Source organism: Pygoscelis adeliae, unplaced genomic scaffold (assembly GCF_000699105.1).
Source record: "Pygoscelis adeliae isolate BGI_AS28 unplaced genomic scaffold, ASM69910v1 Scaffold356, whole genome shotgun sequence".
NCBI lineage: Eukaryota > Metazoa > Chordata > Aves > Sphenisciformes > Spheniscidae > Pygoscelis > Pygoscelis adeliae.
Window position 1 is genome coordinate 1212893 of NW_008824949.1, and position 22679 is coordinate 1235571.

Here is a 22679-nt window from a genome sequence, read left to right on the forward strand (position 1 = left end):
CACTCAAAACAGGTAGTATGTTAAATGTCTCTGGATGGTCTGTGTTGATGATCATTTCTGTAGCATGAACGCTTACCAGCTAAAACGGGACAAAGAACCACCATTTTACTATCTGAAAGCTGGCAGGTCTGCTGAGCAAAGGCAAGGGCTCTGAGCTACAGTGGAGCAGGTGTCCTACTGTAAGGGGGAGTTTTTGAAGCCCTTCAGTAATATCTCCAGGAGATCCAGCCTTTCTGGCAGTGCTGTCTGATCACATGAGAAGAACCCTGATCAGACAGGCATGATCCTGGATCCTTCTGGAAATTAATGCAGACTTACAGTTACAATCTAGCTGAACAAAACAAGCACCATCTTGTGCAACTACGTAAACCATAAACTTTTTTGGCAAGGCAGGTGTGGCATCTTCAGTGTCTGGAAAGCACCTAACGTGCTGTGTGGGCTCCCTACTGTAATCCAAATTACAAATGCTAAAAAGGCTTTGATACTTTTTTTTTTTTATAACGTGGTTCTTGGCTTAATTTGGGTAGGCAAGAACTTCATAGACTGCATTGGGGTGCTCTGCATGTTTCCTCAGGCCCTCATAATTAATCAATGCTGAGCTGTTCCTCCCCATCCCTCTGCGAGGAGGCACCAGAGGAAAGCTGTTCCATAGCCTTAGGTTTAGCTTGTTTGTCAGCCCTGAGAAGGACTTTCTGTTCTTCAGAGATGCCCTTTCTGGAAGGAGGGGTGTTCCTGGCCTGCAAGGCCCCTCTATACTAAATATTTTGGTACAGGTTGCAGAAGGCTTAGGTGAGTTCCTGATACAAGCTGAGTTTTCAGTAAGTTCGTAATATAGTTTGATGCTAAGAACCAGTATTCTAGCTTTTTTGGTGCACCTCTGTGAAACTCAGCTTCTGACACAGGGAATTTACAAAAAGTTTCATGCCAGTAGCTCAAGTCCTTGAAGTTGTGATAAATGGCAGATGCGTGTGTTCCTTCTAAACCAGAATGGCTTCTGTGTTTAACTGAATATTTAATTGCTGTGTGTGCACCATACTGTGCTGTCAGACAGCTCTGCTTTTAAATTCTGTTTATACAGACAGCTGAAAAGCTTTGTGAGTCTTTCAGGGTCTCTGACACACTGGGAGGAAGCTTCAGCATCTTCAGTCTACTGCTTTTTGCTGTATGTTTAGAGTCACTGGTGATCTTTGCACCTCAGGGGCTACAGAAAGACATTATTGTAGCCAGAGCAATTCCAAGCTAACTTGTAATGGTCCAGCCCCTGACAAGAACTAGGCAAAAATCTGGTCCAGCTTTAGTGTTTTTATAGTCTAGTCCAGGTCTCTATAAACCATTTAAAATTGCCTTCAGGTTTAAATTTTCCAATTTCCCATTTGGAACAGGTGTTGCCAGGTTATAGAAAGTGTTGCAGAAAAGGAACAAAAACATTTTAAAAACTCTGTGCTGTTACAAATTTTGGCAAGTCTCTGACAGATGAGATTTTTTTAAAAAGGTTTGCCCCACCCAAATTAAAACAAGTGCAGACCTTGCTTACTTTTCCCAGCTGTCATGTTTAAATAGGGTTTTTAGTAATGCATGAGTCTTCAGAAGATCTAGCAGTACAGAGCTAATATGTTTTTATATGAAAATATGCAACTTCTCAATTGTTTTTCTCATTTAATTGGGGAGAGAAAGGGGGTGAATGAATTTTTTTTTTTTAAATGTCAAAAAACAAATTTCAGAAATACATGTTCTTGGAGTGGTTAAAAACCAACCCAAACTAGGCTTCAGGCAATGTTTTTTCAGCAGCTTTAACCTCAAAGCATAGAGCAGACAGCTTTGTAGGCAACTGTAATGCCAAGGTGATTATGGCAATGACTCACACTTCCCTGTAAGGCATCCAGCTATCAACACACTTGGAGAGCTGAGGCTCTGTGCATGCAGGCGGGGTGTCAGTCAGTACCCACTTGCCAGCCAGCTCTGAACTGCTGAGCTCATAACTGCTTTGATAGTGAGCTGGGATATTGGTGTATTAGAGAGCAACTCTGGTCCCCCCAGGCTTGCGAGAGGCTTAAGAGATGGGAGCTTGGGAAGGGGAAGTGCAAGACAGGTTTAACTTCCCTTTTCTTTGCTTAATCCTCATGGGACTTGTTTCAAGAGTCCCCTGAAATCTTCCTGTGAGCAGGTGGTTGGGTTTGGGTAATAAAGGTCTGACTGACTAACCACTAAGCTGGGGTAGCATGGGAAGTGAAAAGGGCTGCTACCATCATGTCCTGGTGAAACTCTTCCAATGGTTATGGAAAGAAGACTGGCAGTCAGTCCTCAGGAAGACAGTATGAACTTGGGAAAGAGACCTGGGTATTCCTATAGGCAGCTTAGACTACAGCTGAGGGTACAACAGTAAACTACTGCCAGATGTTGGGATTTGCAGGGAACAAGCAGACAGAAAATGGGGACTCATTCATGTGCATTTTGGGTTTCCTCATCTCCAAAAGATAAGGCAGAAGCCAAGCTGCCTTCAGAGAAGGGAAACAGCAGCGATCGTGGTATGGAGGAAGTCTAGGCGAGGAATTGGGAGACTGGGGTTGTTCGCATTGAGAGACTGACAAGAAAGGAGTGCCACATTTACACAAAACAGGCTGCATCCAAACTGAATGCTCGGGAAGAAGAGGTATTCAGAAAGATGACAAATTCAAACTTCTGAAAGGAAATAGCTTTTCACATAGTGTGCAATTAGATTGTGGGATGCATGGAATGCAATTGCCAGCTGGGCAGGATGTCATTGGGAAGGAACAGAACGTGGCTTTGGGAGTGTGCAGGTATACTGTTGCAGGTGGTATCCACAGATGACATAAGTAATGCTTTAAAAACAAACAACTAGTGATATAAAGCTGGCCACATCCATGGTTCAACTACCAAGGCCAATCTTGATAGGTTATTTGGGTTCCTCCATCCTCGGTGATAAGTTTCTTGCACCTCTGACTAAAATTGTCTAGTACCAGATACTGTTTGCGGCAGGGTGCTGGGCGAGCTGGGCTCTTGTGACTCAGTATTGCCCTTCCCGTGTGGGTTGTGTTTGGCTTTGCACATCTTATGTTTTCAGAGGTGAGGCAGAGTGAGTAATGTTTCCGTTCTATTAAAGAAAATGGAACAGCAAAGACCCTTAATTTTTTTTTTTAAAGATGTACGTGTTTCATTTTAAGTTCCCTTCAGGCAAAGTCAGCTTTGGTAGGCAGCTTAAACTGCATTATAGACCATATTGCTGTTGTGATAAAAACAAAATACACTGTGCTCTGTTTTGGGAAACCAAACAAAACCAATATATTTTTTTTCTCCCTCCCTCCTTTTTTCACTTCTTCAGTTTTTAATAAGTGACCGTGACAGAGACCCACAGTGTAACCTGCATTGCTCCAGGTCCCAGTCCAAACCCCTCTGTGCCTCTGATGGCAGAACATACGAGTCAATGTGTGACTACCAGAGAGCCAAATGTCGGGAGTCAAGTCTGAGCGTGACACATCGTGGCCGGTGCAAAGGTAGGTGGATTTCAAATGCCTTTGAGGGGAGGAATGGGAGTCCTACTTTACAAGAAACTGGATTCTTAGACCCTTGAGTTTAGTACCATGCTCTGTGAGTAATCTGACTGAAATTGTGCGTTCATGTGAGCATGGGTATCTGAGTCTGCGTTTAGGTGGCAGGAGTAAGAACCAACCGAATTATCAATGAAAGAAGGCAAAGGAGCCAGAGACATCACTGAAAAAGGGCAGAAATATGTGTCTGCAGAGCAGAAGGAGCTGGCCCCATGGAAATGCAAAGTCAAATCCTGAAAGAAGAGATCTTCCTTGCTACCTGTGCCGGTGAGGAACTGAGATACCTTTGAGTGATAGGAATGCAGAGTGGGGAAGAATGTGTGGTGCACACTAGATGTCTAGTCCCTTTTCAGACATACATAGCCTTTCTGTGCTGAACTAACTAAAAAGACAGAATGCATGCAAGGCTTTACATGGCCTCTCTTTTGCCTGTTTGCTGTTACACATCTACTTAAAAGTGAGAATATTGTTTTTCTCTCAATTCAGCTCTTCAGCATAGTCTAAAGATGAAGTTGCAGCTTTTTTAAGGAATACTGGTGTCTTGTCACACAAATGGTTTGCTTCTGCACTGAAGTGAAAAATCAAGTTCAGTGCATTTTCTGAGAGCACAATTGACTCAGAGGGCAGATGGCACAGATGTTTTTAGCAATTGGTTAAAGTGACAGGAGAAACTCATTAAAATCCCCGTGGAAGGATAAATAGGCATATGTTTAAGCCTGACTTTTGTTTATGAAGTTTTTTTTACTATTATAAAAATGTATCTTTGTCAGAATTACTTGTTCTAAAATGGAAATCCCTTTTCAGTGTATTGACAAGCTTTATAGTTTAGGTGAATTATGAGCATGACCTCAAATATTTCTCTCTTAAACATTTTCTCATGGGGAAAAAAGCTTATTTGTATGATTTTTTTTTTTCTTTTTCACCACTGGGTTGCTTTATGGCAACTTCTCTTCCATAGCATAGAAAAAGGCCTTTGAATCATGCTGCTTTCTGAGTACTGGAAACTCAGAAGCTTTCTTCCCAGGGCCCAAGAAGTGGTTGGACTGTTCTTGCAAGTGATGCATTTTTGAGTATGCCATGGTTTAACCCCAGCCAGCAACTAAGCTCCACACAGCTGCTTGCTCACTCCCCCTCTGTGGGACGGGCGAGAGAATCAGAAGAGTAAAAGTAAGAAAACTCGTGGGGTGAGATAAAGCAGTTTAACAGGTAAAACAAAAGCTGTGCACACGCAAGCAAAGCAAAACAAGAAATTCATTCACTGCTTCCCATCGGCAGGCAGGTGTTCAGCCATCCCCAGGAAAGCAGGGCTCCATCACGCGTAATGGTTACTTGGGAAGACAAAACACAATAACTCCGAACGTCCCCCCCCTTCCTTCTTTTTCTCGCAGCTTTATATGCTGAGCATGACATCACATGGTGTGGAATATCCCTTTGGTCAGTTGGGGTCACCTGTCCCGGCTGTGTCCCCTCCCAACTTCTAGTGCACCCACAGCCTCCTCGCTGGTGGGGTTGTGTGAGGAGCAGAAAAGGCCTTGACTCTGTGTAAGCACTGCTCAACAGTAATGAAAACATCCCTGTGTTATCAACACTGTTTTCAGCACAAATCCAAAACATAGACCCATACTAGCTACTGTGAAGAAAACTAAGTCCATCCCAGCCAAAACCAGCACAGAGTATCACAGTAAGAAGTGGTAGGGTGGGAGTCCTGCTTTTGCTTTCATCACTTGAGCAGAGTGGCTTAGATAAGCAACTCCGTAGCTGATATTGGCATATAAACTAGCACTGTTCAGTCACTTAAAACATGGGATCTGAAATGTGGTACATCCATATGTAAAAGTGTCTGTTTCTGGAAGTAGAGAATGTTGATTGCCAAACTACACAGCCTACTGTATATTGTGATTGTAGAGTCCCAAAGAAGTAACTAAAGACTTTTTTGTTTTAAGCACAGGTAAAGTATACTTTCCATTCTGCTCTCTGACACAACTGAAATGTTTAGCTGAAACTACTCGTTCTGCTTTCCTCTTACCCGGTGGTACTATACAGTACCTAATAACCTGGGAGTGTTTGACAGCTGCAAGTCTTGCTTTTAAACCACTAATACTCCATGAATCCCTGGGAAGTAGGAATATTCTTTTAACTATCACATTCAAATTTAACCTTACTGCTAATTTCCATGTGTGCTGCTATTGAAAGGCATTTTGTTTTTCTAGTCGCATTAGGAATATGACCTCTAGTTGTGCATAAAGATCGCTGTTCTTGGCAAATACACAGTTGTGGGACAGGTGTGCCTAACTATAGGTGGTTGGCCAGGTCTGTATCTCGTACTCGCACAAAGGAAGGTATCACCAGCAGTGTTCGAGCACCTTCTACTGCTGCAGTAGGGCACCAGGTTTACCCTGAACAGCCTTCATTCCTTCTGCATGACAGAGATGCTCTACGGGGGAACTCCCATAGAACTGGAAGGGATCCCATGGGCCATCAAGCCCAGTTACATGCAACTGTGATAGATACCGTATCCAAGAACTTATCTTTATGAAATGAGCAATTTTAACTTGTGCTTCCTTCTCTGAGGGGGAAAAAAAAACCCAGGTAACTAAAATAAGGAAAAGAGGAAGTATATTGTGGATAGCAAGGCATAGTGCTGCACCCCAGATTGTCATAGGTTTCCAATTTCATATGCTGATAACTTGAACTGTGCTTGTGCCAAGGCAAGTAGAATGGTTTCCATGTGAGAACAGAACCTTTTTGATTCAGCTTAGCTCTCTGCTCTCTCTCAAGAAGCTAAGGACCTTAAAAGATGAAATCTTGCCAGCCCTTTGGGAACTATAACTCTTATTCAGCTCTTGCTCCTTGCTAGCTTCCTCACATGCTTTTCAATGGAATTCCTTCACTGCTAAATTACCTGAACTCCCTCCGAACCCTCACTCACACATCACAAAGGGTTAAAAGTCAGGAGTAGCTTAAAATGATCAAACTACAGCATCCATGACAAATGGAGCCTCACTGAGATTCCAGAGAATAGTTCCAGATGGCTAGCTGTGTGTAAAATACACAGCCAAGCACTCCTACCTGGATCTTTTGTCAGCAGGCATCTTAAGATCTGATGTCAAATAAGAGTTCTGCCTCAAAACTTTGAAGGTATGAAGGACAAATACTTGTTAAAAGAGTCTTGGCAAGTTGTCAAGATTATGCAGTAGTTGTTAGGGTATATTGCATATCTGTGGCTTAAAACACATTTAAGTTCTCTGTTAACTGGTTGGCTTCTAGGAACTTGTTTGGCCTATTTAATTAAAAAAAAAAAAGGTGTGGGAGTGTTCTAAAAACTTCCCTTTAGATTTATAATGGTTGGTTTTGAAAGTCTGCTGGTAAAGAGCTTGTTCTTAGATCACAAGGCACTATGTAGAATGAACCTATCTAAGTTACTGGTGGGAATTGTAACAGGGGTCTTCAGCCCATCTCCTGGGACACCTGGATGAACACAACTTTTGGCTAATGTGCTGGGAAGGAAGGTCTCCTTCTGACTAGTGATGGGTTGTTTCAAGGTAGTCTTCCTCTTCTACCTACTGTTCTTGTTGGACAGAGATGATATTTTGAAATCACTTTTTTATTTTGTCCACTTGCTAGATCCATGTGTTTTGAACTTTCTTATTCCTAGTCAAGGGAGAATAAAGTGGGTCCCTCCTTGGCAGCAGTTAGTCATTCAAAATCTGAAATGATGCTTTCAATCACTTTGCAAATTTAGGCATGTTTTTAAGTATGCTCCAAATAAATTAGGGAACTCTGGAGTAGAAATGGTATGTCGGTATCAAAGAAGGAGCAAAGCACATCAGCATGAAAGGAAAGAAGTTGGAGATTGCAGGTATAAGACTCGTCAGAAATTAAGTGGAAAACAATGGGGAGTGGAGAATGATTGACACCCTGTAGGACAGATGGACATGTGTTTGTAGTTTGCTCAGGTTCTATTTTTGCCTGCTTGAGGCAAAGACACAGATCACTGGCTGGAGTAAATGGGTATGAATCTGCTGACTTCAGTGTAGCTGGTCTGCTTCATGCCTGGTGGGGACCTGGCCTGTACGTGAGACAGTTACCTAATGGAACTAGAAATAGTTCAAAAGCTGCTTGGATCAATTTTTGCCCTTTGAGCTTTTGATAAAAACAAAGTAGAACTAAAATAGCTAGATTTTTGTGGTTGCACTGTGTAGATTTGCTGCTAGTGTTATGTGGATGCCTGGAGATGTTGTACTTTGTATTATTAGGATAGGTTGGGTCTTTACGCCATGATGTTGTATGGTGTCAAAACTGCCTCTACTTGTTAAGGAGAGAATGCTGGAATTCTTGGGGCCTATTCAGGAGTGTACTGTGTATATTATGAGAGACATGGTGGTCTCATTTGAATAAACTGCTCATTGATAAGATCAACCATGGTAACTAACCAACTTCATTGCAAAATCCAAAGTTATGTGCACCTGCATTCTGCAGATTAGGCCACAGATGTCAAAAACATCACTTGTAGTTCACAATCTCCTAGTTGCCAGCTACCAACTTGAGAATGAATTTTCTTTAAAAGGCAGCTTTCTGAGCTGTAGTAAATCTGTCCTAAGTTTGAAGATATTTAAAGTCAAATTATTAAACAGCTCTGCTTTTAAAAAAGTCATCCTGTTTTGGTTTTTCACCTTATGTATGGGAGGGGAGAAAGTCCTATTTAGTCTGTCTGGACTGCAAAACTGGAATGTATTAATGCCATTCTGTTTTATAAGCTTGGTGTTTGATACTCCAGAGAACATTTTTAAGAAGAGGGAAGAAAAAGTGCTGAAACACTCAGGTAAACAATCAAAATGCAGAATGTGGTATATGAATCTACATCATAACATCAGGCTTTAGTAAAATTTGTAATGCATCTTATTTGGGGTGAGCTATTTGGCAGCTACTTTTTAACACTTGGCACTTATGTAATACTTTACATTTTCTAATTAACAAAGCAAAAATAGCAAGGTGAAGTCATCCCACTGAAATCCCATGTTGATGCAAACATTATAAAAATACCAGCCTGTGGAGTGAGGAAGAGAAGGATTGACAGTTCTTTTAAAAACAAACTGGTAAATGTTGATATTAAAGGCACTGTTTTTACTGGAACTGAACTGTGAAATGACAGACAAAAAAGATAGCGGTATGCACACACCTCTCCAGCCAGCACAGTATATAGGTGGTTGTTCCAAGTCAAGGCTGTAAAAGGACTGGCATGACCTTTGGAAATCAATGAGGGAGGACGGTAGAAGTAATCAGGGCTGAGTGTTCATGAACAGGAGAAAAATTGTCTGTTTTCTCTGCACTTCAGCAGCAATTTGTGAAGAGATATCATTTGAGCCAAGGGTTGAATTGCAAAAGAGGATGCTGCAACAACGATGAGCTCTTAAACGCTGTGGTGTAGTGGTGGTGTGCTACGCAGTGTGGTTTACTGGGTGGTAGTAGAGAGTTCAATCTATAAAGGCCAGTTAAAATTGCCAGGAGGGACATAGTCACCTTAGTAGTAACATGTTTATATTATCTTCTCCTTATAGTAAGGGCTTGATTGTGTGCACGTTTGTCTGCTCATTAGACAAACTGGACAAAGATCTGAGTTAGTCTCCCCTCTGCCTGGGCTTCTAATGTATTTGTACTACAGGGGATACTGCAAAATGTTTGTTCCTACCAGCTATGTGGTGAAGCATCCAGTTTCAGTCATGAAGTTGTGAGTGTGCCAGCACTAAAGTAGATGCTATGTGGAAATGCTTTACGCTTCTGTTTTATGTTCAGGAGAAGAACCAGATATGCCTGTCTGCAGTCCTGTATCCTCAAATGGAGAGACTAGAAAACACACTTTCATGTGTGAATCTGTGCTTTGATTGTCATGTGAGAAATTCGCAACTCTTTTTTTTTCTTTCCTTATACGTGCAGATCTGCATAATCTATGCTGATTTTTTTTTTTTGCTACTTAGCTGTCTCCTGTGAAGCAGAACTTGAAGGTGTTTTTAGTTGGACAGCTAGCTATAAAACAGAAGGTGCAGCCATACCATCTGGTTTTGTAATAAGGTCCTATGTCATGACAAGCAAGATTAGACTCTTAAGCTTGAACAGGAGATCTGCAGGTGATAGATGTTCCAGTTAACAGCATTGGCAGTGCTTTCTTTTCAGCTGAAAGAATGAGCATGTGTTGGAAGGGTCAGTACTGCTGGTAGGACTGTTTGCCAGTGGAGGGGTGCAAATAAGGTCTGATCATCTGGTCACTTTGGCAAGCAGAGGGAAAAGGGAGATTCCAGCTTAGAGGTTATATCATGGCTAATTAGAAAAAAAAACCTGCTTCTCTAAATTCAGCGTAAATTTTATTCAAGAAAGTGTTTTCATTCTGTGAGTAAAAATCTTGCTCTTTATACAAGCTCATAATAAGTTCACCTGAGATCAAAGCTCCATGTGCTAAGGGTATTGTGCAAACACCCCACAAACAAATTACAGTCTAAAGATGACAGTGACATAGGATCATGAAGGGACACAAGGTCATACGGAGGTGAGGTGACCGACTTGTAGTCATTCAGTGGGTCAGTGGCAGAGTTGATATAGGCACTCTTGATTTGTAACCCAGTGCCTAAGCTACAGGCATCTGTGCTGAATACTATTGCTATCAATAATGACTTTTTCCAAAGAGAAGGGTTTGATTTCCATAATTTCAGAAGACTTGTAAAATCCTCCTTGGTGAATAATGTGATATGTTTAAAACGAAACTGTGTTGGCAAACCGGAAACTTAGTCTCTTGAGTCATCAGTTGTGTAAATAAAGTACTCAGCTTGAAAGCGTTGGTCTATGTCTTTATCAAAACTATTTACAGCATTGTCATTGGTTTCTGCGTCTAGATATGGTTAGATGGAAATCGCTTCTATTGTGATGCAATGTGAATTCAGTCGATCTGAGAACCCAGACTGGCTTTCTAATTCAGTGCTGGTATTAGTGATTCTGTTGTTGAAGTTCATGTGATCTGTGAAGCAGAATATGGGATCTTCAGGGATCCAGTGGAAATTTTAACCAGTGTGACTTCCGTGCCTGGTAGAATGGGGATTCAACCTTGATCACTCCCTATGAAACTGCTGAAAGATTCTGATGATCAGATTTTGCAGTTTCTGCACTGAAAATCTTTCAGTTGGTGGATTAATGGGAAAAGGAAGAAGGTGCTAGTCCCTGTGTCAGAGTCCCATGGAAACAGATGTTTGGTTTTTTCTTCTCTTTCTAGACTGAACAGCAGTACTGTTAGATATCACGTTTTTAAATGTAAACACTGAGTCAATCTGTATCTTTGCAGGGCAGAACTCTCCTCTGACTCATCAGTCATACATGTTAGGCTTATCTGGGTCTATGCTCTGTAACAGTGAGCTGGACCTGGAAGGGGTTAAGGTCATGCTACATGCTGCCATCATCTGAAACAAGTGCAGAGCTGAGATCTTAACCCCTTCAAGCTCTGCTTTTTTTACACTCTCAAAAAACCAGAGCAATATTGTTTGTTTTTTTTTTTCTTGGCAGTAAAGTGAGTAACTGATAAGAGAAAGTATAATGCACACCTGGCTCTACACACTGGGACTAGAGGTGGAAGCTGGGTTTCAGGAAAGCACAGGCAATGGCATATCTACCTTACCTGAACCACACAAAGGTGGAAGTTCAGATGGGTGGCTGGTTATTTTAGCATCTTACTGGGAGAGTTGCTCAGAGAAGAGGCTTTGCTGGGGCCATACCTTCTTCCACGTTGCTCACTTCTGGGCCTGAATTACTTGGCTTATGCTCAGCCATCCAGTTTCAGGCTGTTGATATTAACAGAAATACAACTCCCCTCTGGGAAGGCCTTTCACTGCGTGGAGGTTGTGTTCCAGCACTTGTTGGAAGAAGCTTCCAAAGCCCTTGGATGACCATAAAAACTATCGCCTAGGAAATTAGGCAGCTCTTCATTAACTGGCTCATAGATTGATTTTCTAGGTTCTTATTTGTCCTTGGGATCATGAGTGCTAACTCCATAGCTGCCTCGTTAATGTGCAGGTAATGGTCCTTGATACCTTATGTTTGTTTGTTTGGGGTTTTTTCCCCCTGCAGCTGCATGGTGCATGTGGTAGCTTTTGAAGAGGCCAAATGGTGTTTGCAATCTAAGTGGGTTTTGCTTTTCCCTTTGTAGATGCTGGCCAAAGCAAGTGTCGATTAGAGAGAGCTCAAGCACTGGAACAGGCAAAGAAGCCCCAGGAAGCAGTTTTCATCCCAGAATGCAATGAGGATGGATCGTTCACGCAGGTAAAATTTCTATTGGCTTCCTTCAGCCAGGCTCCCAGTGGGCTGCAGGAGATTCACTGTTAAGGCATGAGCCAAGTGATGGTAGCAGCATGGGTACGCACTCTGACTCAATTACTCAGGTGAAAGTGCTGAAAGCTGGGGGCTTGTTTAACCAACTGGAAGCTTTGATTCGGTCACCATACCTTAAAAGACACATACATATGTAAAGGCATCCACCTCAAGTGTAGCACAGAAACAAATGGCATCAATCTCCAGCATAGCACAGAAACAAAACCAAGTTGCATGGGAGGTCAATTTTCCCAGAAGATGAGCTGCAAAGACAGCTGTGGCACTCACAGAACAGGGTGGACCAAGCTTCTGCTGTTACCTGTGCTTCATCTATCCCAGCAAAAAGAGTGGTCTATTGAGCCTCTTCCCTCTGCAGGGTACTTGTTAGTGACAGACTCCTCTTTCTTGTTCTATGCCCTGTAGTGGTTTGGGGGTCTGGCGGAGAGGTGATGAGTGCTTTGTTTGGGTTTTTGATTCTTCACTGTTCACTTGCTGAAACTAATGATGTGCTGGGATTGTAGACTCTTTCATAATGCTGCTTCTCTTGAGAAGCAATTATCTCAGGAGGGGTAGCAGAGGAGGCTTATGCTTTGTTGGCCATTAATATCTGAAAAATGAATAGTCAGTCCTGTTCACTGAGCATCCTTCAGAAATAGTTGGACTGGGAGAGGTCCTACAGAATTTCAGAGAAGTTGAAGTAGTTATGGCAAAAAGAAAGCCCTCATGAAGGAGATTTTGAGAGGAAGAGTAGTTTGCCAAGGCAGGGTAGAAATCAAGAGTAATACTTGGTTCTGTTACCACTAGCATATTGAGTCATGTCCCAGCCCTAACTGAACTGGGTGTTAAAAATGGCTCATGTGCAGTTCCCTAACAGGTAGGAGGAGTATGCTCTCTGCTCAGTTTGGCATGCATCTCAAAAGCCAAAATCCTGCAACCCTGATGACCTCTACTTTGTGAACTTAGGTAAATCACACAACTTTTTTTGCCTTAGCTTCCTTATATCTAGCACTGCCCTAGAGATCTTGTGCCTCAGAAATTGTAGGATTCATTAGTTACTGTTTGCAAAGTCTTTTTAAGGTAAAAAAAATAATTCCAAAATATAATCAATATTGGCTTCAAAAAGATGAGACACAAAAAGCTTTGGGGTTGGTTCAAACGCTTTGTGATGCCTGGGGAAAGAAAGGAGAGATTTTTTGTGATAACCTACCAAAAATTTTTATTCCCCCCTCAACCTTACCCTCCCATTATCTGGTGTGTGGGAGTGTTTTTGTTTTGTTTTTTAATGGTGAAGTGGGAAAAGTTTTATCCATCCTGCCAACTTTGCATACTTCTTTGGAGCAGCATCATATTTGTGTACAGTGTGGACCATTTTGGGAAGGTGGGGGTAAGAGAGAAGGTGGCTGCAGTTTCTGACAGTCTAACGACACTCTCAATTGTTGAAATTTGATTTTGTGTAGAGCTGCTCAGGTTACGTTGGCACTGGAGGGGAATACTTATAAAACCTAACACAGTCGGCCAACTAAGTGTTCCATATTAAACTTTATGAAGGAAAGCTGACTTTCCAATGTCTCTGTCAGCTGTCCATCAACCTCTTGGAGAGTAAAGTACGGGGTGCAGGTGAAATTTTTATCCTAATAAGCTGGATTGAGAGTGCAGTTGATAAAGCTTTGTTTCAGACAGGTTTATTTGGAAGGTTTGTACCGGTGCCTGGATTGCGGAGCAGTTGATGGGCCTCTTTCCTGCACATTCCCTGGCCAGTGTGGGTTGCCAGTGGAGGGGCAGCATGAAACTGCTTACAAAAATTGTGTCTTTACAGCTGGCAGCCAAGCGATATTTCACATTCTTCCTCCGTTCAGACCTATCTGTGAACACTAAAATGCTTTTGTTTTACCTGGCATGATAAAGGAAGCCTCTGATGCCTTTGTAGCTAGAATTAACTGAAATTCATATAATTCCCTGGATCGTAAAAATACCCCATGTTCCACATACTTCAGGAACCAGCTTCATTGTTTATATTGCAGCATTTAAGGTCATTGTCCCTGCATAAGATTGGAATGAAAAACAATGTCTGAGGAAGCTAACTGGTTTCAACCTGCATTTGAAACAAATATTTCTTTAGCTTCTGGTCCAAATGAATTAAACTTTGATTTTAAAATTATGTATAAAAATTAGAATTTTGGTGAACAGTCTAAACAGTTTTTGCTTCCAGGAATTCATTAATAGGTCTCATCTGGTGGAGGTGGTTTGGATATTGCATCTCTTGTGCAGAGAATTGGCAGCCCCGGCTTCTGCTCTGCAGGGAAGCTGTGTAGGCCAGTTCTTGAAGTCCCTGAGGCCTTGCTGAAGTCAGCTCTGGACTGTTATTAGTTTATTCTGGTTCAATACCCAGAGAGTTGCTCCATCCAAACTCCAAAATCTCAGTTGGGAAGTCCAGAACAGAGCATCTCTCAACGAAGTTTCTAGGGGAAATACCCACCATGCTCTTCAACCTTGAATCCCCATCCCAGCAAGAATCTAAGCAGATGCATACGATTCAGGGTATACCCTGTATGTAGAGTTGGCTAGGGAAATCTTTTCAACAACTTCCCCCCCTTCTATGTAGCTGTTATTGGAGGAATATTTTGGGTAGAAGAAAAATTCTGATCAGAGGGGAAACAAAGATACGTGCATATATTTAGAATATCAAATGTCTTAATTGTTTTAGCACTCTCTAAAGATGTGGATGACTTGCTTTAAGGTCTTGAGCTGAGCCTCTTTTTTGAGATGCATACACAGTAGGTGTTCAGACCCCCATCATCATCCTTGCTATCAGACTTCAAAAAGTCTGGGGTTTTGTCTAATTGATTGTTGCAAATTCTTGGAAGTTTTGGAGGAGTGAAAAACATGAACAGTGCAGATTTGGGAGCTGCATTTGGTAGTGGTAACCATATGTTCACAGAACCTGCTTGGTCTTAACCAGATTGAACTGTTGCTTTTTTGGTTTATCATCATCCTCTTGATTAGAAACTAAATTGCAATCACTATGGGTAAACATTGAAAGCAGCACTAAGTGAGGCTGTTCCTCTGAAAGCAGCTCAAGTCTGTCCTTTCCAGCTCCTGGAATTGCACGCAGCACAAAACTGTGTGAATTTGGGGCCTGATCCACTGCAAATTGGATGGGGCTGTAGGGTGGTGAAGAGAACATAGCTACTCTGCTGTTCTGTGACGGGCAGCGGCTGCAGAGGGGAGACCATGCTCACCTTATCTCCTCCTACTTCTCTGCAGGGCAACTGACTCTCAGACCCAACGGTTAGATGTGGTAACAAGGGTGAAAAGGAAGAGGGCCTGAAGGCAAAGACCTTGGTTTGGCTTGCATTTAAACCCTGCATTAGAGATACATCCTGTGTGTCTTAAAGACTTGTATAATCTGTCTTTTTTTCATTGTCTGTAAAATCTAGACTGAAAAGAGGTGTTGCCACCAATTCTATTGCTTGGATGGCCAGTTTTCCTAGGCACGGCTAGTTATAATGGGTTTTGTGTACTGCATGAAGAGGAGCAGGCACCTGTTAATTCACTGGTTTTCATAACTGTTTCTATGCACCATGTGTGCAGCTTCCCTTATTCTGGGAGTTTGTGTATTGCAAAGATCTTATCCTTTTTTAGCACTGCCTACACATCTAAAAATGTGGCATGGATTTGCAGCATGGAAGAGGTGGTGGCATTGCAGGTATGATGGGATGACTGTAAATGGGAGAAGACCTGATGAATTGCTCTGGAATTGCTATTTCTTTGTATTTCAGTCTGTGTATGTAACTGTCAGTCTCTTCTCCCAAGTAACAAGTGATAAGACAAGAGGAAGTGGCCTCAAGTTGCACCGGGGAGGTTTAGATCGGGTATTAGGAAAAATTTCTTCACCGAAAGGGTTATCAAGCATTGGAACAGGCTGCCCAGGGAAGTGGTTGAGTCACCATCCCTGGAGGTATTTAAAAAATGTGTAGATGTGGTGCTTAGGGACATGGTTTTAGTGGTGGACTTGGCAGTGCTAGGTTAACAGTTGGACCCGATCTTTTCCAACCTAAACGATTCTATGATTCTATAACAAAAGCTCTCTGCACTTAGCCCACAGTAATACAAGCATGCAGTTAAAATTTGAGTTATTCGCAACATAGAATGTTTGTTTGATATGAGTAATTTGATTAATTGTATAAAACTGAGGTCACGTACTGTGGTGCAAAATTGGACATGACTAAAACCAGTTTCTGTTCCCAAGACTTGCTCTCTCTTTTTTGCTGTTATGCTGTATTTTGCATAAATGCCATTCCCTTTCCATGCTGCACTTAACCTGCTGTGATCTGTTCTTCATAAACAACAGGCTCTATTGGGTAATCTGCACACTTTCTTTTGCTGCCTAGTGCCATTGGGCTCGTTGCCATGGGCTGAGACTTGCATTCTTCATAGTTTTCCCCCAAGCAGTTTTTTTAGAAAAGGTTGCTGAGGTTTTAAACGGGATCCGCTTCAGACAGATTAATATGAACATGAATAATGTTAACCCTGCTTTGGGGCTGTAGTCTTGTGGAGCTTTTTGTGGTGTGTCTTGCTATTTGCCGCCACTTTCCACTGTCTAGCTGTGGTTTCTTTTCCTTGCAAGCCTGCATACAAGTGACTGACAGCAGGTCTCCTTGGAGAGTTTCTTTGAGTTTAGGGCTCTCAAAACTGCAGCTGCTGGTGCATTTACTATGCAGCACTGAGATTTTTCTTAAAGCGAGTGCATCAGTCAAACCTGTCATCTTATGATGGAATCGGTGACTGGGCTGACATTGTCAGAACAGTTTTCTGTTATCAGATAGCTTCCAGAGCACTCCCACATCTGGTAATACAAGTCTGTTAATCTATATTACAGTCTATAGCAATAGTTTCATTCTGTGCTATGCTAATGCGTGTACAAAGTAGTGATTTCTCCTAAGTCTCACAAACAGACCCCTTTATAAAGATGTGGGGAACCCTCTCAGCCTTCAGTGTGACTTCACGATCCAAGTCTGTTCCTCTGCATTGGCTAGTGTAGCATGATGCTGGGCAGAATTACGAACTCATTTCTTAATGCAGCATGGTGCTGCGGGGCACCGTGTAGACATATCCTGCGTTCCCTGGATGCTGTCTATTGCATTATTCAGTGTTCATACTCTAGCAAAACAAAGCTCTCAAGGACTTAACCTCTCCTTTCAGAAGGAAAGAACACTGTCTTGCTAGATTAAAGAAACTTTCTTCATAAAGAATCTGGGCTTTAATTAGTATATGGTTCTGGCTTTTTTTATTAAAAGATATCCCTTCTATGAAAGACTGTAGCTGGAGCTCTCTGAATACTGCTCTGCAGATTTGTCTGCTACTTATGCGCTTGCTTTCTTCCTGCAGCTCTCATTGTGTTTCTCGTTTGTATACTGAGCTAAAGATAACCCATGGATGGGTAGGGACATAGAAACTTTGGTTATATATGGCATTTCGTCAAGAAGTACCACTCAAGAAAGCAAAGGAACAGATTCTTAAAGCAGGAGTGGACATCCTTAAGGGAAGTGACAATGTAAGATCATTCTTAACTTTAAAGGGTCACATTCTGTGTCAGAAGCAGAGAACCTCTCTTGAGGATCCTTCTCCTAAGCTAAAAATGGTATCTGTGCCAGAGTGTGTGTTGGGAATGCCCTTGACCATAGCTAAGATTCTTTTGCCACAAACCACTTCTTTCCCTGGTTATACGAATAGTGAAATTCCTGTGGAGCAAGCATTTCTTGAATGGTGCATAGACTTGAGGGAGGTGGCTGCTGCATAAAGCCCTGGTGGGCATATTTGTCTGCACAACATCATTTGGGAAGAATTACATGTGAGCAGGGAACAGAAAAAGTGATAAAAATGATTTAAGGTGTTGCAGTCCCAAAGAAGCTTGAACTTAAGATGCAGATTGATTCATAGCTCCCTAAAATTGTCCGTAAAGGCAAGGCAGGCTTCTGACAATAGTCAGCTGACTCTTAATCTAGCAGAAGGTAAGACAAGATCCAGGGTCTAAGCAGTACAACAAGACACTTAAACCAGAACCGAGGCATCACCACTTAGAGTTAGGATAAATAGCCATCAAGCCAGTGTGTTGATTGTGTGCTACTTAGGTGGGTTCAGAGGACTTTCTAGATGAGCCTCAATAGCTTGAACCAAAGGAAAGGCTTGATTAAAGAATTGCTGTGTGACACTGCGGCTTCTGTGCTCTGGGCCAGACCAGATGACTTACTGGCTTGGAACAATTTATTTAGCTCTTTTTACAGTGTTTACAAGGAGCACCTGGGTGCAGCCAGGGTTTGGAGTCTTGCCTCATGCTGTGAGTGCAGGCAGTAGCTCTGCTGCCTGCCCTCACCCTCAGCAGAGCCGTTCAAAAACTGGATGTGTTTTTTTTCTTCTCTCATAGAAGTATTGCTTTGAATGCAGAAGGAATGTTTTTCTTCCCTTCTCCTCTCTGCCCTCCATTATGGAAGGAGACAGGAAATATTTGTCTTACCTGTGATGGGATAGGAATCGGTTACCAAACTCTTCGTCTGAACAGCAGTGAAAGGCTAGTCTAAGTGTTGCTGTTCCTGTGCTCGGCCCAGTGCTTGTCCAAGGTGCTCTCAAGCCTCTTAAAGCAAACTTCTGCTTTCTATAACTCCGTAGTGACTGGTTTCAGCCGTCACAGCATTACTGCTTTGCCCCTGTTCTCTCCCTCATACATGTGCATACAATTTCTCTCCCATTTACAGTTTATGTTTTGGAAATAACCCCTTGATCCTCCTTTGTCAAATGGCTGTAAAGAGATGCTGCTGCTTGCTTGTTGAGAAGCTTTGGACTGCTTGGGAATCTGATTCTGGCATTGCTAGTGAGATACTGCAGAAACCCAAACAGCGGCTTCTTTTTCCCTCAGGAAATTAAGAGGCAGAGGAGTCTGCCAGTGACTGTAATTTTAATGTTTTCATATTGTAATGAACTTGATGAGAGCAGGTGTTTATTCATGTGGCGGATGGCTAGTATGTTAGCTGCTGTTTGATTTCACACATCGTAATGGCAGGGGAGAATAGAGGAGCTGCTGCTACACTCTTAATTTGGGCAGTGGTGGCAGAGCAATTTTTGTTGGGTTTGTCCCTCGTGCTTTTCATCCTTCAATTGAGGCACAGTTGAGATGGCATATCTCACCCCTGAAAAATAGGAACAGTGTCCTGCAAGATCAGGGATTCAAGTGCTTGCAGGGCTTTAAACTGCAGTTTGATTTTTTTTTTTTTTTTTTTTTGGGGGGGGGGAAAGTGTAGATGTTGGTGGGGAATCTGTTGGAAGACCTCAAATGATTTGCAGGTTTTATTTATCTATTTCCCTACTATGTAACTTAAAATGCTCAGCTGTTGGACAGGTGTATGTTAATTTGAGATGTCAAACTCTGTGTGCCTTTCCACCAGTAATGAGTATTCTGTAGCTGCAGCTTGGTTAGCAGTCAAGTTTATTTTGTATATAAAATTGATAATGTATTTTCTCTGACACAGAGCTTAGCTTTAGAAGACTGAGAGCCAAAAAAAGTCAAACGTACTTTTTCTAACATGTATTTTGGAAGAGCCCGAATTAACTCAATAACTGAAGATTAGATCTGTGCAGTAAACGGGTGTCACTTTCGCACAGTTACTCTTCTGATTATAACAGTATTTAAAAATCTTGCTACTATGGGAGTAGGATTAGAATGAGGTTGAATTTCAGGTAGAAAATTTAAATGGGATTTAGAAACAAACTCAAACCTAAGATCATTGGAAACTCATTGGAAAAATTTGAAGTAAAAACCCGAATTCTCAAGGTCCTTTACTATAGGTGCTCTGGGATAGTTGACTCCTACAGAGTTTGTGTTTACACACAGTGTTTAGAAATGGTACTGGATCAGCTATTGCCTTTACATTTTTTTCAATGCCATACCAGTGCTATGTAACTTGATGGAAAGTATACCAGTTTTTTTTTTTCCCCAGCCTTTAAGCTGCAAACTGTAGGCTGTAGGCCACTATTGTTATGACACCTAAATATGCTGAGACCTGGTCAGGTATCACGGTGGGAGGTAGGATCTCTCGACATGAAGATGTTCAGGAAAGCCAACTGCAGTGACTTTTGAGGTTTCTGAAGTGTCCATTCTTCATGGGGAGTTGTCTGGCCTTTAGGATAAGGGCTATGATTTCATTGCTGCTATTATCTGTAGTAGGGAAGTCCTTTGGTGCTGCAGTAGAACATGTGGTTGAGAGTGCTGTCAATCTGAGACTTATTTCTTTTAATGACAGCAGGGGAAGAAGGGGTCATGGGATACCAGTCCAAGGAAGGCCATCATTCATTAGCTTAGTTATTTACAAAATTACTTTGCTTTTATGGATGTAATGTGCTTAGCTTGCATAAATGAGTGTATGTAATTGGTAGCTCTCCTTTGAGATGAGTTGCATAACATGCTCTTAGTTAATGCGTCTATCCTAAATTTATGTCAATACATGTTTTGGACTCCTCTGCCATGTACTTTGTTATTTTCTGAAGGCTTGGCTGAAGGACTATCAAGTCACTAACACTTCAATTTTTTAAATGCTGGGTACGCTGGATTTTTTTCTGTAATGTAACATGGAATGGTCTTGCCCTATGAATTCAAGATCCTATCCTGGAATTTAGCTTCATCTCTGGGTAAGATTTTTACAATTAATGCTCAGATGTGAAGACAGCTTCTTGTGCTGTTGGGAATGCAATAATGTGTGTGTGATCAGCAAAGATAAACACTAAACACAGAAACCCAAGCAGTTCCATCACACTTGTTTTGAATGTGCAATTGATTAGATTGAGCAATAAGAAATATTTTGCAACTTTATGATTGTTAATTATATTCACAGTGCTTTTGAGTAATTTGCAATCAATTCTGTGATATATTGAGAGAATAAAAATGCAAGTGTGCAGATAGCAGTGACAGTGACTTTAGTAACATGGGTACATGAGATTATTGTTGATTTTGGCTGCTAAAAGTGAATTTGCTTGAGGCAAAATGGTTGCTTTGCACTTTAGTAAAACCCAAGATAAACATGTGGTACCGTGTTATAATTGCTCTTAGTTCATGTTTTATGTGATACTCAAAGCCTTTTAAAAAGCCTGTCATTAAGTCTCTGAACAAACTCTGCTACCTTAGGGAATCGGAGCCAGCTGTCAGCAAGGGGGAATGACTGTTCTAGCTCTGGAGGATCCCTAATGAAGGGAATGGCACAAACACCCCATCACTCTTCTGTGTGGAGAGGACTGGAATGGGAAATCAGCTTCAATGAACGTGCTTGGAAAAAAAGAGAATGGACAGAATTAAATTTAAAGTAAAATAAAAAGGAAGTTTCTGAAGTGACCTCATTTCATGGCTTTTTTCAGAAATGTATTGAAGCAGCCATCTCTAGCTTATAGTAATGTAGACATTTCTGTACCATTTCAAGGTGCTGGAAGTATTGACGTGCACACTCAACCACAAGTGAAAGTGTGGCTAGAATCCTAGAAAGAATTTTGGAAACTGTTAGTATTTACACAGATGCCTGTATAATGATCATTTACTTGTCTCAAGGGAAGTCAAAAGGCATCCTGAATTTCATCCAAATGCTTGATCACTCTCTGAAAGATGAGGCGAAGGCTGTAATTAGATTTATTAAGCTGGGTGAAACTATAGTGCCGCTGAACTAATATCTGCGTAGATGTTACTAAGACCAGTCTGCTAGATCAGGATTTATCTATTCTCACTTTAGAGATCCACATCTGACCTAGTTATTCTGGTGTCCTTCTGTGGTGAAGGGTGGAACTGGGCAACTCTAGATGTTCAGTTCAGATGTAGAGCTTTAAAGTTAGCAAGATGAATCTTGTGCTGTGTACCTTTTGGCTCATTAGAGCCTTCATCAAATGTTCTTAAGTCCTTGTCAATACATGAAGAGCAAGCATGTTGGATCTTGCTCCTACTGCCTAGGTTGACATAGTAACAGGAGAGAGCTTAAACCTATCTGGAGAGGGTTTGTTAACAAGTCAGTGTTGCATTTCTCCAGCCATGTTTACTGAACAAAATGCTCTTGAAATGCCCACAGAACGCTGCTCTCAAGCAGTGGCTGTGGAACTGGGCCAGGATGGCCTTTCCTCATACCAGCTGGGATGCAGTGGGACAACTATTTAATGATAAATAGTAAATGGGATTTAGCAGAAGGTGGAATGAGCTGAGACACAACTGCTGCATCCCCAAACTGAAGTGTTCTCAGCTGACTACTTGTAACTTCTTTTGCCTCCTGAATTGCAGCTAAAGGAGTTGCAGTAGCAGAAATAACCTTTCTTTGGGGACGGAGGTGAGGGGAGAAAGAAAAGATAACGATATCAAAGATACTCTTCTGTGTGACCTCCTCACTCTGAAGCATGTGTTTCATGCGTCTGGGTTGAGACTTCTACTAAGATGCTGGATTATAATGAAAGTGGTGGGTGATAGAGTGAGAAATGAAATGCCTGCTCTTTGTTTTATCAAACAGGTGCAGTGCCATACCTACACTGGATACTGCTGGTGTGTGACACCTGATGGCAAGCCTATTAGCGGCTCTTCTGTACAGAACAAAACTCCTGTATGTTCAGGTACTGTGGGAGTGGCTTCAACAAATACTAATCTGATAACTGAAGGGGGTTGGGGAGAACGCATCCTGTTCAGAGTGCTTAATCTTTTCAGGTGACTTGGCCAGTTTACCCGATTTAGTACTGCAGTTGTGCTTGTGTCTCCCT

The 22679-nt window shown here is 41.8% G+C and overlaps 1 protein-coding gene across 1 annotated transcript in view; it reads left to right on the plus strand.

Annotated features, from left to right (window-relative positions):
* SMOC1 (SPARC related modular calcium binding 1) overlaps window positions 1-22679 on the plus strand; it is a 179932-nt gene that overhangs the window by 77282 nt on the left and 79971 nt on the right. The window contains exons 3-5 of the mRNA XM_009325595.1: window positions 3341-3512; window positions 11752-11864; window positions 22436-22535. Coding sequence (XP_009323870.1) covers window positions 3341-3512; window positions 11752-11864; window positions 22436-22535 — 385 coding nt within the window. The remainder of the gene's footprint in view (window positions 1-3340; window positions 3513-11751; window positions 11865-22435; window positions 22536-22679) is intronic.